We start from the raw sequence: 15,128 nt of genomic DNA on the forward strand, positions 1-15,128 counted from the left end.
ACTGATGAAATAATCCTGTCACTGCCAAGTTTGCTATTAAAGCAGAACTGGCACTAGTGATGTTGTTTTCCTTCAGGCGATGAGCACATTTCACTTTATTTGACAGGACTGATCAAATTCCAATTCTGGCAACTACAAGATGGACAGCACAGAGGGAGGAACTGCTTAAGAGAATAATTTTGAAGCATGAAGCGTAATCACCCACACAGTTCTAAGCAGCATTGCAAGTAATGATAACAAATTTTGATTTAGCTTTATAATCCCCTCTCTTTGCCTCTGCACAAACAGCCATGGAGTCAGAGATGGTCATTCCTTTATGACAGGCTGCATTCCAACTGCTATGGATCAGCTTTGTGCCCAGCATTGGTAAAGCTGGCCCAGGAGCTGAAATATCAGTATCATCAATCATATACCCTTTTACTACCCAGAAACAACAGTAGCATAGAGGAATATTTTTGCCTCGTGTAGCCAAGTCTGAACTGTATGGTTTCCTACTCTGTGACTAAAATGTATTATTTTCTCTGCATTCCTCACAGGCAGCCAAAAAAACCCTAAACTTTAAATTGCGATTTTATGCAACGCACTAAGCTTTTGAAAGTGCTTTTAAACTAAAAGAAAACTATCTTGTCACTTGATGGTTTTGTCATACAAGAGGGGGTAGCTCACGCCTTGTCAGTGTGTAGCACAATGCTGGTGACAGATCTGTCAGCCTTTTGTGAGGATTTCTTGAGAGTATTTGTGGGGAAAAATACCACCGAATTTTTAAACACAGAAAGAGGTGGCTGCTTTTTGTTTTTTGTTTTTTTAACTAGTGCTAAGAACTGGACAAATGTCTCGTGTATTTTAGGCTAGGTATGTTGATTAGATTATGAATTAATGGTGGTTTTTCATTATTTGCTTGTTTTTTTCTATTTTTATTTATTTCTTATATTATTATGTAATTTATGGGATGTCAGCAGTAAATGGTACTGATCATTCACAATGCACTTTCTCTACTCGGTACAAATGTCAAAGTAGTGTAGCGTATTATTTTTACCGCTAAGAGGCGCTAAAACACCGTGAGATATTGTTACGTCTACGCGAAGTTCGCCAGCCAATGACGATAAACCAGGAAGGATACAGACTTTGACACGGAAATTGCGTCACTACAGTACCAACGTGCTAGCGGTAAAGGTGAGTACTTACGACATTTGGGGCTTTCCCCCCTAAATATTTGAGTGTTTGTAGGCAGGCACAAAAGCTCGGTGAATGTATGTTGTGCTCTGAATTATCATTCCTCGAGCTGTCTTTTTGAAGTAAACAGAAAGCACACTAGCCGGTAGCAGCTCTCAGTTTTCTTACATGACTTTCGCACGGTAGGTTTGGTAACACTACGTTAGCGTTAATTCTTTTCATTGTTATCGTTTTAGACTTCTACGTTGTGCTAGATTTGGTCGAATCAAGTTCAGTCATTCATATCATATAGCGTGTAATGACTGGACTTATAATTTATACTGGCGTACTCCGTAGCGAATTTTATCATATAACTTTAAAGAGTCATGCAAAGCTGGGAAACGCAATATGTTTGAATGTAAACTGGTGAATTGTTGAGAATACCTCTTGAGTTCGGCTCTCATGAAACACCCAAACGAGTAAAAATTACCGGGATATTTCAACTTGTATTAAAGGTTAATCAGGCACGAAAGATCAGTAGCTAGCATGAATTGATGCTAGAAGTCGAAGGCTGTTACTGCTACTTGTGTTGCTGGTCGGGCTTAAGTGAAAGAGGGCATTGGAAGGACACAGACGTACTCATTATACTGTCTGGTGTTTGACGACGTCCTCATGTGCACTTTGGCCTCAGTTATTTCGCACATTAAGAAAGTATTTCAGAAATGGGTAGACACATTAAGTCATTTTAATCTTATCCAAAATAATTTCTCTTCAGTAAGCTCTATGCTGTGTTTTTAAATAGCACATAGCAGTCTGCGAGTGAGTCATTGATTTATCTAAGCAAAAAAACAGGGTTTTTATGCTGATCTGGGTTTGTTGGTAATTAGTTAGATCAGGGCTGCCCAATCCCAGTCCTCGAGAGCTACTATCCTGCAGCTTTTAGATGCATCCCTACTCCAACACAGCTGAATCAAATGGTTTGATTACCTCTCCAGCATGCCATCATGTTTGGCAAAGGCCTGATAACAAGCCATTCATTTGATTCGGGTGTGTGGGAACAAGGATGCATCTAAAAGCTGCAGGACGGTAGCTCTCGAGGACCGGGATTGGGCACCCCTGAGTTAGATGAATCCTATAAGTTACAAGATTTCTCCACTAATCAGAATTGAATTAAAGCCACAAGGGGTCAGTAGCTTAAACAAAAAGGGCAGCAATTTTGAAGTAGTAAAATCAGACCTAATAAGCTATAAATGTTCACGGCAAGTTACTAAAAGTGACCTATTATGTTTCTGTGCTATGAGCACAGACGCTCCATCCACTGCTGCTCAAATCAATCTAGGTATTTGTTTGTTTCTGACACTGAATGAAGTGAAGAGCTACACTAATAACACATATAGTGAATAAAAGTTACTTTGAGCTCAGAATTATGCAAACTTGTTCTAGTACACAGCAGGAAAATGCAGAGTTGGACGTGAGCAAATTAAGCGACAGACAACCAATAACATACCTTTTTTTCTCCTCCTTTCTTGAAGCACCTGGGATCCCAGAGCTGCATGCAGTCATGTGGCCTGTAGTGTGGACAGCGTTGCGGACCTATGCTCCGTATGTCACCTTCCCTGTGGCTTTTGTGGTCGGAGCAGTGGGCTATCACCTGGAATGGTTCATCAGGGGCACCCCCAAATCCAGAGAGGAAGAGAAAGGCATCCAGGAACTGAGGGAAGAAAGAAAGCTGCAGGAGCAAGTGGGCATGGACAGCACAAAGGTGCTGAGCCTCAAAGAGAAACTGGAGTTCACACCTAAAGCGGCTCTGAACAGGAACCGACCTGAAAAGAGCTAATCCCCTGTTTCTGTGATAGACTTGCGTTTGACCTTTTTTTTTCAGCTGGAGGACTGTGCACTGAGAGCAGAAGAGAGGGTGATCATTGAATCATACATTCTTCCTTATTCAGCTCAGCTCCACTCTCATGGAAATCCACAGCAAAAACTTGCCTGGGTGAACACTGGGAAACTTTTAGTAGCTTGAATATAATTATTTCTTCTACATAATCAAAGGCTGTACCAAATTCTCCAATCATCTACTTGATGGTGCATGTGCATGCTTTTTATCAATAACTTAAGCCATCCACTGTCATTAGAACACCTTATTGTAGAACCTTTGAGTGTTCAGTCTTTAATCTGACAAAGTTTTATGTGATTTGAAAACAGACTTGGATGGATTACATACATCTGGTTGTGCCAGTATGGTAAATGTATATAATTGCGACTTTGTTATTAAGTCACTCAAATGTCATTTGTCATTCCACGACCAGTTTTCATGTTACAGACCTGTCTGGGTTTTTGGGGGTTTTTACTCCTTTTGATCATTTCTGTTTATAGAGACAGGAAGTCCGGCTGTCATAAAAGAAGAGAAGAACGACAGGACTTTGCTGGAACCTTTGATGATATGTGACAGAACATAAGCCAGCATTGTGGGCGGTCTCCCAGGATGTTTAAGCTGCTTAGTTGTATTGTCTGGAACCATGTGCTCAATACTTTCACTTTAGAAAGTCTGGATTTGCACACTTTAAAAAAACAAAACAAAACAGTAATAATAATAGTCCTGCTGAAAAAATGTGATAAAGAAGTTTGTGTGCTCCAGGTGTTTCCTTGAGTGATGTTTCAGTAAATTTTTACAGCTTCTATTTGGGAATTATCAAAAAGGAGCTTTCATGAAGTTAGTTAATTCTTACTTTAAAAAAGAAGAAGAAAGAAAACACTTGAACTCTGTCTGTGTCAGCGCTGTTTCACGTTCAGTTCTGAGCAACTGTGTCGAACCTCTTTTTGTGAAACAATGCTTCTGCCAGTGGCGGAAAGTAACTTAAAAGTCAAAGGAAGGAAGTAATGACTCCACTCGTTCAGCTTCAAGGGGGAAATTATTATGCTGGGAAACCATTAACTGATTCACCTTTGGAATTTAGCCCTTGTGCTATTTGGCCATCTTAAATCGATTAAAGGAAAGAGCGATCCACTTGAAACAAGACTTTTTATTCTCTGGTTTAAAAACGTAAACTTTAACAAGTATAATGTTTCTAATACTGTAAATATATAAACAGCTTTTAGCAAATTTCTAGAGATAATTGCATGTAAAAATGTCAACTTCCCATTCATCAGTTTTCTTCCACTTACCTGAATAAAGGTTGTGAAGGACATGGAGCCTATCCTGACTGTCACACGCCGAGAGGTTGGGTACACCCTGGAAAAATCACCACTTTGTCACATTTAATTGAACGCCAGTATTTTCTTTGCCATCTGAAGTTTTATGTATTTTCTAGCTTAATTTTTCTTTTTGCTCACAAATGTTTATTTTTGAGTCTTTTTATTTTCTCTAAGTGTGAAATTTGTGTGCAGCACACCAAAAATCACAATAATCCAAAAGAACCCGCAAATTGTTCCCTGGTTCCCTGTTGAGATGCTACCCAACACACCCAGCTCATTTAAATGTTTTCAGCCAGTCCTATGTGAGCTAATCATTGTTTCACTCCAGTCAAGCTCTTTATTTCAAAATAAGAGCACATCATTTTTCAAAAACCACATAAACAGCCGGACCTATATTTGTGCTCCACCAGATGGGATTAATAGGGTCCTTAAAGCCTTATAACAGTCGTCTGTGATAAAGCTGCCATTAATAGTGTGCCAGCTGATAATGCAGCAGTAACTGAGGTGTACACATAGGTTTTACTTGCGGGTTTAGATCATGATGGCAGGTTAGTGGCATGCTGTTATCTCTGACATGTATCTGTGTAATGGCTACTGATATTTATGTGTAAACACTCCTCATGAGATATGCATCACTAAAAAAACATAAGGCAAAAATGGCCTTTAAAGAGCATTTTTATTTCACATGTATTATGACTGTAAACATGTGACCAGGGGCTTGACCTCCCCTTTGTTGACTTGTTTACTCGGGTCCCTCAGCCATGAAACAGAGGAGCTTTCCTAATGGACGATAACCTTTTCAGTGCGCCAAGATAAGTTCCGCTATGTTGCCCTGCCAGCTAGTTAAATGGGAAAGATTATGGAGTCCAGATTTACATTGGCACCAGAGTGGTAAATACTGCTGTATCAGCAGCCATCTTTGAGCCCTGTACTCCCCTCTTAAGTTTGCCATCAGTGGAATGACCCGCTCCACTCCAGTGACACCGGTTGTGCGTGTTTAGAGTCGCAATTACTTCAAGCTGGTGGAAGTTTCCATTTGAAGCTAATGAAGATAGAGAGGTGGAGGTGAGGCTTGCAACTAAATGCACCAGAGTTAACAGAGAATTGTGTGTGTGTGTATCCTCATGGGAACAATCAGAGGACAGGTCGGCCTGCTAACAATGGCCCGGCTCCTCAGAACTCGATAGTACTGTGGGAACCAAGTGCTTGAGGCTCCTGGGAAAGGAGGAGGTTGTGGGGAGGTGTTCCATTGTTCTTGCTGGAAGATGGGGATAATGGGTGTGGGTGATGCTGGCTGGGCTTTTTTTTTTTTTTAAGGAGGTCCAAACCAACATCCTGAGTGGACAGGCTGGAGACATGCTCCCTCTGCTGCAGGAACAATAGAGCTGTCTGTCTGCTGGAAGGGCACTGCATCCCCCTATTAAACAACCACCACCTAGACACACACACACATTTGTGCAGAGAATACAAATCCAGCAGCACAGGTAGCTGTGTACCTAATGCAGTGTGGCTAACCACAAACATACCAAGGGTCTCGTATTTGTGAAATCAGTGGAGCATCTTGGCTCCCCTAAACACACTGCTTTCATTTTAGTGCAATGTGTTCAGGGAAATTAATCGCATTTCCCTTCATGGTATTTTTTTGACATTTTGAGCACAGCAGGACAAACTTATCACACTGATTTATTATCACCTTAAAAACCTGTTATGAAAATCACATTAGGGAACACAAACAAACATTAATGTGCTCCAATTATTTTTGCTCACGCATCTGACAGACAGTAGTCAGTGCCAAGGCTTTTGCTGCGCAGTGTCCACCTTGTATGTATTTGCATTGGAGATTATTTATCTGAATTTCAGGAGCAGAACTACCTTCTGTTTCTCTTCCATTAACTACTAGAAATGCTGTCAAACCTAAAGGAGGCTCTGCCCCCAGCGAGCGAAATCTCTTTGCTAAACAGAACAATGTGCAGATTTTAATATGACACAATTAGAGAAGGAGTTTTTCTGTCATGATCAGTAGTGTTTATTGTCCCAGACATGATAATCACATTTTGAATGTTTGCATTCAGAATAATGAAAATAAGTAACTGCTCACTTTTTAAAACTGTGGGTATGGTAAAGAAAAACGAAAACAAAACCTCAGTGGAAAACGTGAGGTCAAGGAAAAGTGTGAAGGAGAATGTTTAAGGAAAGAGAAGCGTGATACACAGCAAGCGCACTTACACTGAACTCCTTAATAATGTTGCAGCTGAGGGCAGTGTAGCTCCCCGGGTTGAGGAGGTGACTCATATTTTTATATTCAAAGGAAAATTCCCTGCATCCATCACTTATCTGAGACTGGCGCCAGGTAAAAATTAATTCACAAAATTAATTCAAAATGATCTTAAAGGTTGGTTATTCAGTAATGGACATTACTAAAGCAAACTTAATTCAAGTGAACTTTAAACTCATTAACACCGGTTAATATAGCTCATAAGAAGTAATGCTGTTGTAAATTTCAAAACAAACCGTTGTTGATTATTGAAATGGGAATGGAAAACACACTTATAATTAACATTTACACCATCGGAGTCACTTTGTCAGGTTTTTTGATTCTTTTCATGAAAGCAATCAAATCATGGATTCAGGGTTAATCATGGATGGTGCACCGCTCTAAATCATGTGGTGGAGTTTCCCCCTTTCCTTTCATAAAGGAAGTATGTATGCTTAAAGTGGTAATAAAGGAAGCATCCGGAGTGTTACTAATCAATATGACTATTTGACAGCCCCTTGTCTGTTTTGGTGTTCACCACACTGTACACCCGCCATCTACCCACAAACATAGCCCCAGGTTTGATTGATACTAAGGAGATTGTTTTAACAATATATATATATATATATATATATATATATATATATATATATATATATATATATATATATATATATATATATATATATATATATATATATATATGTTCATCACTACAAACAACCCATGTCACATAAGTTCACTTGGTCTTTTGAGGAAATGAAACATTGATCAGTGCAGATTTAAACACTGATGTGTAGCACAGCACGGCGTACACATATACACAGCTCTCTGTAAGATGTTTGTGAGGTATTGGCTCTCTTAATTGACTCCAGCCACACACACAGCAGGCGCTTTGCCCACTTTCCTCATCACCCTTTTATGGGGCAGCAGTGGCATAAGGTCAGCAAACACAGGGGAGTCCATTTAAAACAATGTAACAATGCCCACAGCGACTCCATTGTCAGGGTGAACAATCTTCAGCAACAAGTCCCCGGGGAGAAACAACACTGGAACGGGAAACAGATACAGGACCACTTCCTGTCGACAGTTTAAATTTAGGAACTGCTCAAAGTGTTTCTGTTGCATATTGTTGAGTAGCACAAATGCCCAAATTAAAGACGTGGTGCATGAACCGTGTGCATTGTTATGGATGCTGAGCGATTCGTGTGTCGGTATTGTTTGCATAGATTTCAAGAGAAACAAAGGGGGTTGGCACATGTAAGCTTTGCCTTTTCCACATTTAGATGAACCCCAGTATTGCTACTAAAATACTGCAGGAAACATTATTTCTAAACACATCCAGTTAAAGAAACATTGCACAGTTTTGGTGACCTCACCTAGTCTGTAGCTGCTGTTTTAAGGCCTGCTGTCTGAAAGCGTTTTGTGAAGTGAGGTAATGCTGGCCTTCTTAAGAGCGTGTTTGTGCATCTGAGTGCCTTTTTTGCCTTGTTCGGGGTCCTTTCCTTATAAACATGCAGGGCTTTCAGCAGTACAGCTGGCAGGAAGTATGACACTGGATCAGGCTGTTTTTGTCTAGCCTGGCACTCATTGCAGGTGAATCCTTTAAAGTCCTTCCAAAGGTTGGTGCTGGGCATGAGAGGTGGGCGGCACAACGGCTGACCTTTTATAATACCTGCTAGAGCTCGGCGGATATTTAAAGACCCTTCAAACTCCTTTATACTCCAAATGCTTCAGCATAGCTCTTTGCCCACGAGTATCCACGTACTGTATGCTCATTCACCAAACTAAAAGACTGTCTTTCTTTGTGTGATTAGCACCAGCACTGTGTGTGGCTTCACCAGCAGACTGAGGAAACGCATCAGCAGAGAATTCAACAATGTCAGGAAACACAGTAAGAATGGCATCTGATCCCAGGAGCTGCCTTTCTAACTACAAGTATAAGCCTCTCTCACTAATACAGCTCTTCCCATCTTATGGACTCCCTTCATGTTAGTTTCAGAGAGCAAGTATATTTAAACAAATGCAAATTCTATCAGATTATCTGGAAAGTGACTGGTTCCTTAGATCATTGGAAATAATCTAGACATGAATAATCTGTAATCAGACTAATAATAAATGTGAGAGTGTTTTATAAATGTTCAATTGCCCCATTAGAGAAACATGCGCTCGGATCACTTTCATTGTCGTCTAGGGAACTGAATTTCTCTGAAAAAAAAAATGGCTAAAGCAAAATAACCTACACTGTCTGTTGTTTTCATCCTCCTAGGTTTACATTTGCCTCGCTGAACAGGAGGTGAGAGTTGAGTCTGCAGATAGAGTAGAGCAGGACGTCGAGTCTCTGCACCTTGATGTGCTATTGAGGAAGACGGACGCAAAAGCTACTTCAGCTATTCGGTGTCTGGCTCCAGCAGGCGAGCGAGGGCTGATACGGGTCGCCCTGCGCAATCTGTTCCTTGGCCTTTTGGCTTTTTTGTGGAAACACAGACACAAACAATTACACGGACACATACACGCGAATGCAGACTGAGATTTAAAAAGAAACAGAATAAAAAAGGGCTTCACGGGAATGCCAGATGCTAGCCAAGTTCTCGTGAACAGGCATTAAAGTGGGCAGCTTCAGCAGGCTGTTTGGATTGTTTTCTCAACAGTATCTGCCAATATATCCTTGACATGCTCCTGCAATAAAAACACATTCCACTTTAAGCACACAGAAACAGGCTTCCTATTATTATTATTACACACTATAACATTTCTTTTTTTTTTTGACAAACTGCTGTAAACTGAAAGTAAATGTCAGATTCTTCAGCTGCTTGTTGCAGATTTGACCTCTCAAACACACACACGCACACACGCACCTCACTTGAATTTCCCACCGACCACCTTTCCTGCCATAGATAACTGCTTATCATCATATCGACAGTCCAGTAAATTGCTGGAAATGAATGCTGTATTGCTGCAGAGCTACAAATCTAAAAAAGACGTATGAGTACATTCTTTCAGAGGCTGGGCGAGCACCTTTTGTCGAAGGTGCTGAGTTCTGTATTTTATCAATTGCTTTCATCAAAAAGAAAAAGAAAAAAAAAACAGCGTTGGCCATCAGTGCAGTGCACTCCAGGGGAAATTAAATAGAGCCTGAATAAAGTGCGAACTTTTACTGGCATTTTGAGTGATGGCCTTGTTGCCTGTGCAGCCACAGTTACATATTTGAAAACAGCCATTAAGTCAAAAGTGTTTTCCCTCCATTTTCCCCCCGTTTTCTCCCCTCAGTTGGTTGTGCTCATAATAGCGTGTAAAACCCATCCTCTCCTCCACACCTCTCTCTTTCTATTATTTATTCTATTATCTTCCTCTTGAATGATTAATTTCCTGTAGCGGAGACAGTATTTGGATAGCAGCAAGTGAGCAGTCGCTTAAGAGAGATTTTCCCCCGTAGAAATCTCATCCCTGTGTTTGGGAAAGAAAGGGAATAAAACCATGATGAACACAAAGCAGGCTGAAAGGTTCTGAAAGTATATCTGTGATGCAGTTATTGATTTTTTTTCATATGTTCATTATACTTTAAACTTTATTTCTTCAAAAAAATAATAAATATTATCACTTTGCAATATCTCAAAAATAAACATTAAATACAGTTTTCACAGAACAACTCGTTTCCTTTCTTTGAATTTGTACATTTCTGTACCGCTTTCAGCCCCGGTCGCGGCGCAAGATCAACCTCTAACCGACTAAAGGTTTAGTTTTCATTCATTCAAATGGATGCCTGTCTGTGTGTTGTGCTTTCCTTCTCTCTGTTTTCTTTGTAGATATTATGCTGCGCTTATTGGCGATAATAAGTCCCATAGTTTGGTTTCCCCTTTCCCTCTGCTCCTGCTCTCCAAGCCCGCATCCTCAACTTGAGCGGCAAAATTATATTGTGTGTGTGCATGCATGCGTGCGTGCCTGCATCCACGCAGTCATTATCCTCCCGGGACCTGAGCGTGATCCAGAGACCAGTACATTCCACAGGGTGGACAGAGCCTTTGGGAGAGAACTGGCTTCAAAAAGAAGTTACAGTGCAAATCTCCAGGGAGTATATTTAAATTTAACTCTCCAGTAAACTCTCACACAACACCCTATCCAAAGCCCACTTTCACATTCAGCACTAAAAACCCATTAAATGTAACGTTAAGGCATCTTATGACTTTAATCTTCTCTCACTGTGGAGTCTCATTTTCTTTGCCTTGGGGAGTGCTCTTTAAATTTTTCATTTTGAATAGGTCCATTTATCTGATAAATCTCTGTTTGAGTGTCTGTCAGCCTCTGAGGCATTACGTTCACAGTACAGTAGCTGTTCTTCTGTATCTTACTGTGCACTCCTGATAGTCAAGTGTGCAGGAAAATATTTATAAAAAAAAATCTGAAGCCCAAAAAACACTCCCATAGAAACATCAGTCTGACTGACTACATCATACATAATGCTTTTGTTTTGAGTGTCCCTTATGAGCACCGTTAGTAGTTTTTCCCGTGTGGTGTGCATGTTTCTTATAATGGACTCTAGGGGAATGTGTCTTTCTCATAGCACCCATACAGTTCACATAACTGGGAAGCGCGTCGCTCCCAGCATCTCCAGTTCCCCAGTTCACCTCTATGGGCATGTCCCCGTAGCGCTCACAGGGGTTTGGACAGCGTGGAGCCTCACTCTGCACGGCGAGCTCAATATGGCTCCCTGCTTTATAAGCCTGTGATGCCTCCGTTTGGAGTTCTGGAGTCTTTTGTCGCACCGGTTCCCGCTCGGGCCGAGGTAGGTAGTCCTGTTGCTGGCGTTTTTCCAGGCGGTAGGCGATGGCAAGCTGGAGCAGATGGAGGAGCTCGAGGAGGTTTAGTAACAGGGAGATGGCAGCAATCACCTGAGTATAGATGGTGAAAATAGTCTTTTCTGTGGGTCGAGACACAAAGCAGTCCACCGTGTGGGGACAAGGGTACTTTTTACACTCAAACTTTGGTGCAATGAAGAAGCCATCGTAAAGGAACCAAAGCCCAACAATAAAGCCGACCTCTAAGAGGACTTTCAATAAGATGCTGAATGCGTATGCTCCCAGCAGCCTGCCTTTCAGTTTGGGCACCTCGGGAGACTTCTCTAGCCTTCTGCCTTTCATGCCACTCTTTTCTTTCTCTGTCTCTTCATTTTTTGTGATATTGCCTCTTTCTGTGTGAACTAGCCCATTTTTTCTTCCACCAGCACCTCCTTCTTCAGCTTGCTTCTCATCATCTTTTCTCCTGTCCTTCCCAGCCCTTATAGCCACATATCCAAAGTAAAAGATGGTCGGCGTGGAGACGAAGATGACCTGGAGGACAAAGTAGCGGAAGTGGGATATAGGGAAGGCTTTATCGTAGCAAACAGCAGTGCAGCCAGGCTGGATGGTATTGCAAACAAAGTCTGCTTGCTCGTCATCCCAGGCAGACTCAGCAGCAGTTCCCAGTACCAGCATGCGAAACAGAAAGAGTACGGTAAGCCAGACCCGGCCAATAGCTGTTGAATACTCCTGGCCCTCCTCCAGCAGGTGCTCCAGGAAGGACCAGTCAGCTCTGGACATCCTCTGCTCCTAACATGGAGACAACAGGTCATTAAAGTTACCCACAAAAGGTGCATAAGTTTTGGTAGGATTTTGTAGCATATATAAGTAATAACCTATCACAATCTACACCTTTTTCACCTCAAACTCTAATCTCAAGTGAAAGCTGTTCAGTCAGGTAGCATGGACCCATTAAACTTGTCTACAGGTCTAGTTTTTAATATGGGTCATATGGCCTCGTTTTCTTGACTGCTCAGTCGCTAAACAGGCTGAACCATTGTTACACTTAATCACGTACCTGGCACATTGTTATTACCATTACAAAATTGTTAGTGCTTTTCAAAACTCATAGCCAGAGCATAAACATTTAATCACACCTATAAGCAGCAAATGAGCTAAGTTTCTCCAACCTTTTCAGCATAATGGTGTCTCTATTTGCTGAGGAACGTATATCTGGCTGAAGCCCCCCTATTAGTTCTTCCATGAGCTCACACTCTTGTTAAGGTGGGGCCCCAACTCCTCATCATGGAGACGTGAAAAAGTGAGCCCCCCACTAAAATGAACTAAAACAAAAACATATGCTGCCAAAGTTAGCTTTTAGAATGAATGGGAAGGGGTGTACACTTTGTCTGTTCGCAGCAAACCGGGGTGAACAAGTCCAAATGAAGCAACGTTTACATAATGCAGGCACAAAGAATATATTCTATTCTGGGCTGGATGAATCAGTTCATTTATGCACACTTTAATTATACAGTTTAATTGATTTCATTTTAAAAAATAAAATGTGGTCAGTAATGGAAATGGAAGCCGTGGAAATCGTTAACGAGAAATGACACAGTCGGTGGCTTGTCGGGAAACTCAGCGCGCGCGTGCGCGCGCGCGCGCACACACACACAACTGAATAAACATCCTGTGTGAGTGAGTTCAGGCTCTGCTGTGACACTTGTCTATTTGTTTATTCTATTAATATTTGTCTGTTATTTTCTCCCCCGTGAGAAGGAAAAACGTCTCAGACAGGGAAACTAAAAACTCTTCTGACAGCACGAGGAGTTTCAATGAACTGTCAGGGATACTGGCCCCAGCTGAACAGGCACAGAAATCGCTAACTTGACTGATCCTCTTTCGGGGGTATTGTCTCGAGGATGGCTGTTATCTCTACAAAACATACCACAGAATATCAGCAGAGTAGTTGGAGGTCACTGTAGGAGATGGGAAAAGCATAGCATTGAGTTGGTAAAGCAGACCATCCATATTAAGTATCAAAGCAACAACACAAAAGAAAAAAATAATCAACAAGTCAAATTAAGGTGAAGCAGGTCTCCCTTTTAAAGTAGTTTTAAAGCCGCCCGGCTTATTACTGTCCGACTTTATCAACACAGAAGGAAAAGAATAAGAAGCAGACTCGTTGTAAGATCTACCAAAGTTCAAGAACAACTTTAACAAGCCATCAAAAAGAATAAATTCTCCATTGAAAATAGATTTTATTCTAGGACTAGCCTATCATCCATCTCTGAAAAGATGGTTTTAAGGTTTCAGCCCAAGTGTAAATCGCTTTAAAAATATTACTAAGTTAATATTAATTACAAAAAAAGGAATCCAATAAATAAAAATATGTCAAACAACGTAGAGTATAATTCGGTCACTGACAACTAATCAGAACTGTATAGAGTGTATATGCCCGCCTTTTTTTCTTTTTTTTTCACGGAAAACCTTCTCACCTTTCTCTCTCTAGAAGCCGGGTTTGTCTCCTTACAGCCTCACGGGTCCCAGCAAACAGTGCGTCTTTAATGTCACCTCCGCTCTATCCAGTAGTGGACTGCACTGCTGCTCCGGTCGGGTTATGTTTTGCCTTCTTTAAAAAGAATCGATGTAATCGGAAAAAGTGGGGAGAACTTTCCCATGCTTGCTCAAACCGGCCCTCCCTCAGGAACTTGGTCCAGGAAATGGGATGGATGAACTCACAGCGGTTCTGGTTAACTGCGCTCTGGTCTTAGCTTTGTTTAAAGACCGCAGATTTGCATTAATTGCATGGGAATGTCGCCTGCCTTCGGCAATTTAAAGGTTAGAGGTGCAAGAGTTTGGGGGAAAAGTAATAGTATGGCCTTTGTAGAGAAGGGAGTGACAAAAAATGTTTTAACGCGTTGCTGTGGAGTACAAATGAACATAAATAAACGTATTTTGTAAGTCGATCACTTTGTGCACATTATTGGGGCAGACTGAGTTATAATTGTTTTTCTAGCGTATAAAAACGAATAACCATCAATTAATAAGCATTTTAAATACCAGTGACGTTTATCTGATTTCGCTCCTAAGAGTGCAGGATAAACCATCTATATCTGTCCATATCTGTGCAGCCTTATGAACCTTATATTCTCGCCTACTGTGATTGTTGATAGTAGACTCCTGTAATTTTACATCATGCCACATAATGGCGCCAGTCCCCTTATTTCCAAGAAGCAAATCTCTTCAATAAAGGCCCGTAATTGGCTGTAATGTGAATATTGTTTAACTTACGTAAATCGGTTTTTGACTGAATTCCATCTTTATTTATAACTTCCTGTTTTTTTTTTATTTGTTTGAATCCCTAAGGGCTTGTATTTTGTTATCATCATTCTATAATTTAATTTTTTAAAACAATTTACTTTGTATTGTGTATAGCTGTGTGTGTACACGTGACTTATTAAGGTACCATCTTATCTAGAATAAGTCACATTGCTGTACTGCTTTGCTGCACAGCACATGAGGACAAACTCTTGCTGCAAAAGAGTTTGTCTTCTTGTTGTGCTTCTTGGAAGTCTGCAGTCAGACCATGTATGCTTTTACTTCTTTTTTTTCATTCAAGGCCCAGACAATAGGCTAGTTGAGCACAGGTTTGGTTGCAGATGTTTGGCTATAGTCAATGTATATGATATAAATCACATATTCTATCCCTATTTAAGATCGGAATAATACAAAACCTTGAGGTCATAGAC

The 15,128-nt window shown here is 40.9% G+C and overlaps 2 protein-coding genes across 4 annotated transcripts; one reads left to right on the top strand and one right to left on the bottom strand.

The window, feature by feature from the left end:
• The first annotated feature begins 1,040 nt into the window (after positions 1-1,040).
• Positions 1,041-4,166, top strand: smim12 (small integral membrane protein 12). 2 transcript variants are annotated; one of them, XM_085262336.1, is made up of 2 exons: positions 1,041-1,173; positions 2,685-4,166. In XM_085262336.1, exon 2 carries the CDS (start codon positions 2,714-2,716, stop codon positions 2,987-2,989), a length of 276 nt encoding a protein of 91 aa, XP_085118462.1. In that variant the 5' UTR covers positions 1,041-1,173; positions 2,685-2,713; the 3' UTR covers positions 2,990-4,166. The 2 variants fall into 2 exon arrangements, with proteins under 2 accessions (XP_085118462.1, XP_085118463.1); XM_085262337.1 differs by lacking the exon at positions 1,041-1,173 and adding an exon at positions 1,205-1,355.
• Positions 4,167-9,858: 5,692 nt separating this feature from the next.
• On the bottom strand, positions 9,859-14,020 carry gja4 (gap junction protein alpha 4). 2 transcript variants are annotated; one of them, XM_085262553.1, is made up of 2 exons: positions 13,875-14,020; positions 9,859-12,180 (listed from the first exon to the last, which is right to left on the bottom strand). In XM_085262553.1, exon 2 carries the CDS (start codon positions 12,175-12,177, stop codon positions 11,050-11,052), a length of 1,128 nt encoding a protein of 375 aa, XP_085118679.1. In that variant the 5' UTR covers positions 12,178-12,180; positions 13,875-14,020; the 3' UTR covers positions 9,859-11,049. The 2 variants fall into 2 exon arrangements, with proteins under 2 accessions (XP_085118679.1, XP_085118678.1); XM_085262552.1 differs by having other exon boundaries at positions 9,859-12,186.
• Positions 14,021-15,128: the final 1,108 nt, after the last annotated feature.

This window comes from Mchenga conophoros, linkage group LG22 (assembly GCF_057382185.1).
Source record: "Mchenga conophoros isolate Kocher_MC1m ecotype Shallow Benthic linkage group LG22, M_conophoros_male_GT1.1, whole genome shotgun sequence".
NCBI lineage: Eukaryota > Metazoa > Chordata > Actinopteri > Cichliformes > Cichlidae > Mchenga > Mchenga conophoros.

What these genes read in the sequence shown, in the direction of transcription:
- gja4 (XM_085262553.1), bottom strand. Translation starts at nt 12,177, where the DNA reads ATGTCCAGAGCTGACTGGTCCTTCCTGGAGCACCTGCTGGAGGAGGGC.
- smim12 (XM_085262336.1), top strand. Translation starts at nt 2,714, where the DNA reads ATGTGGCCTGTAGTGTGGACAGCGTTGCGGACCTATGCTCCGTATGTC.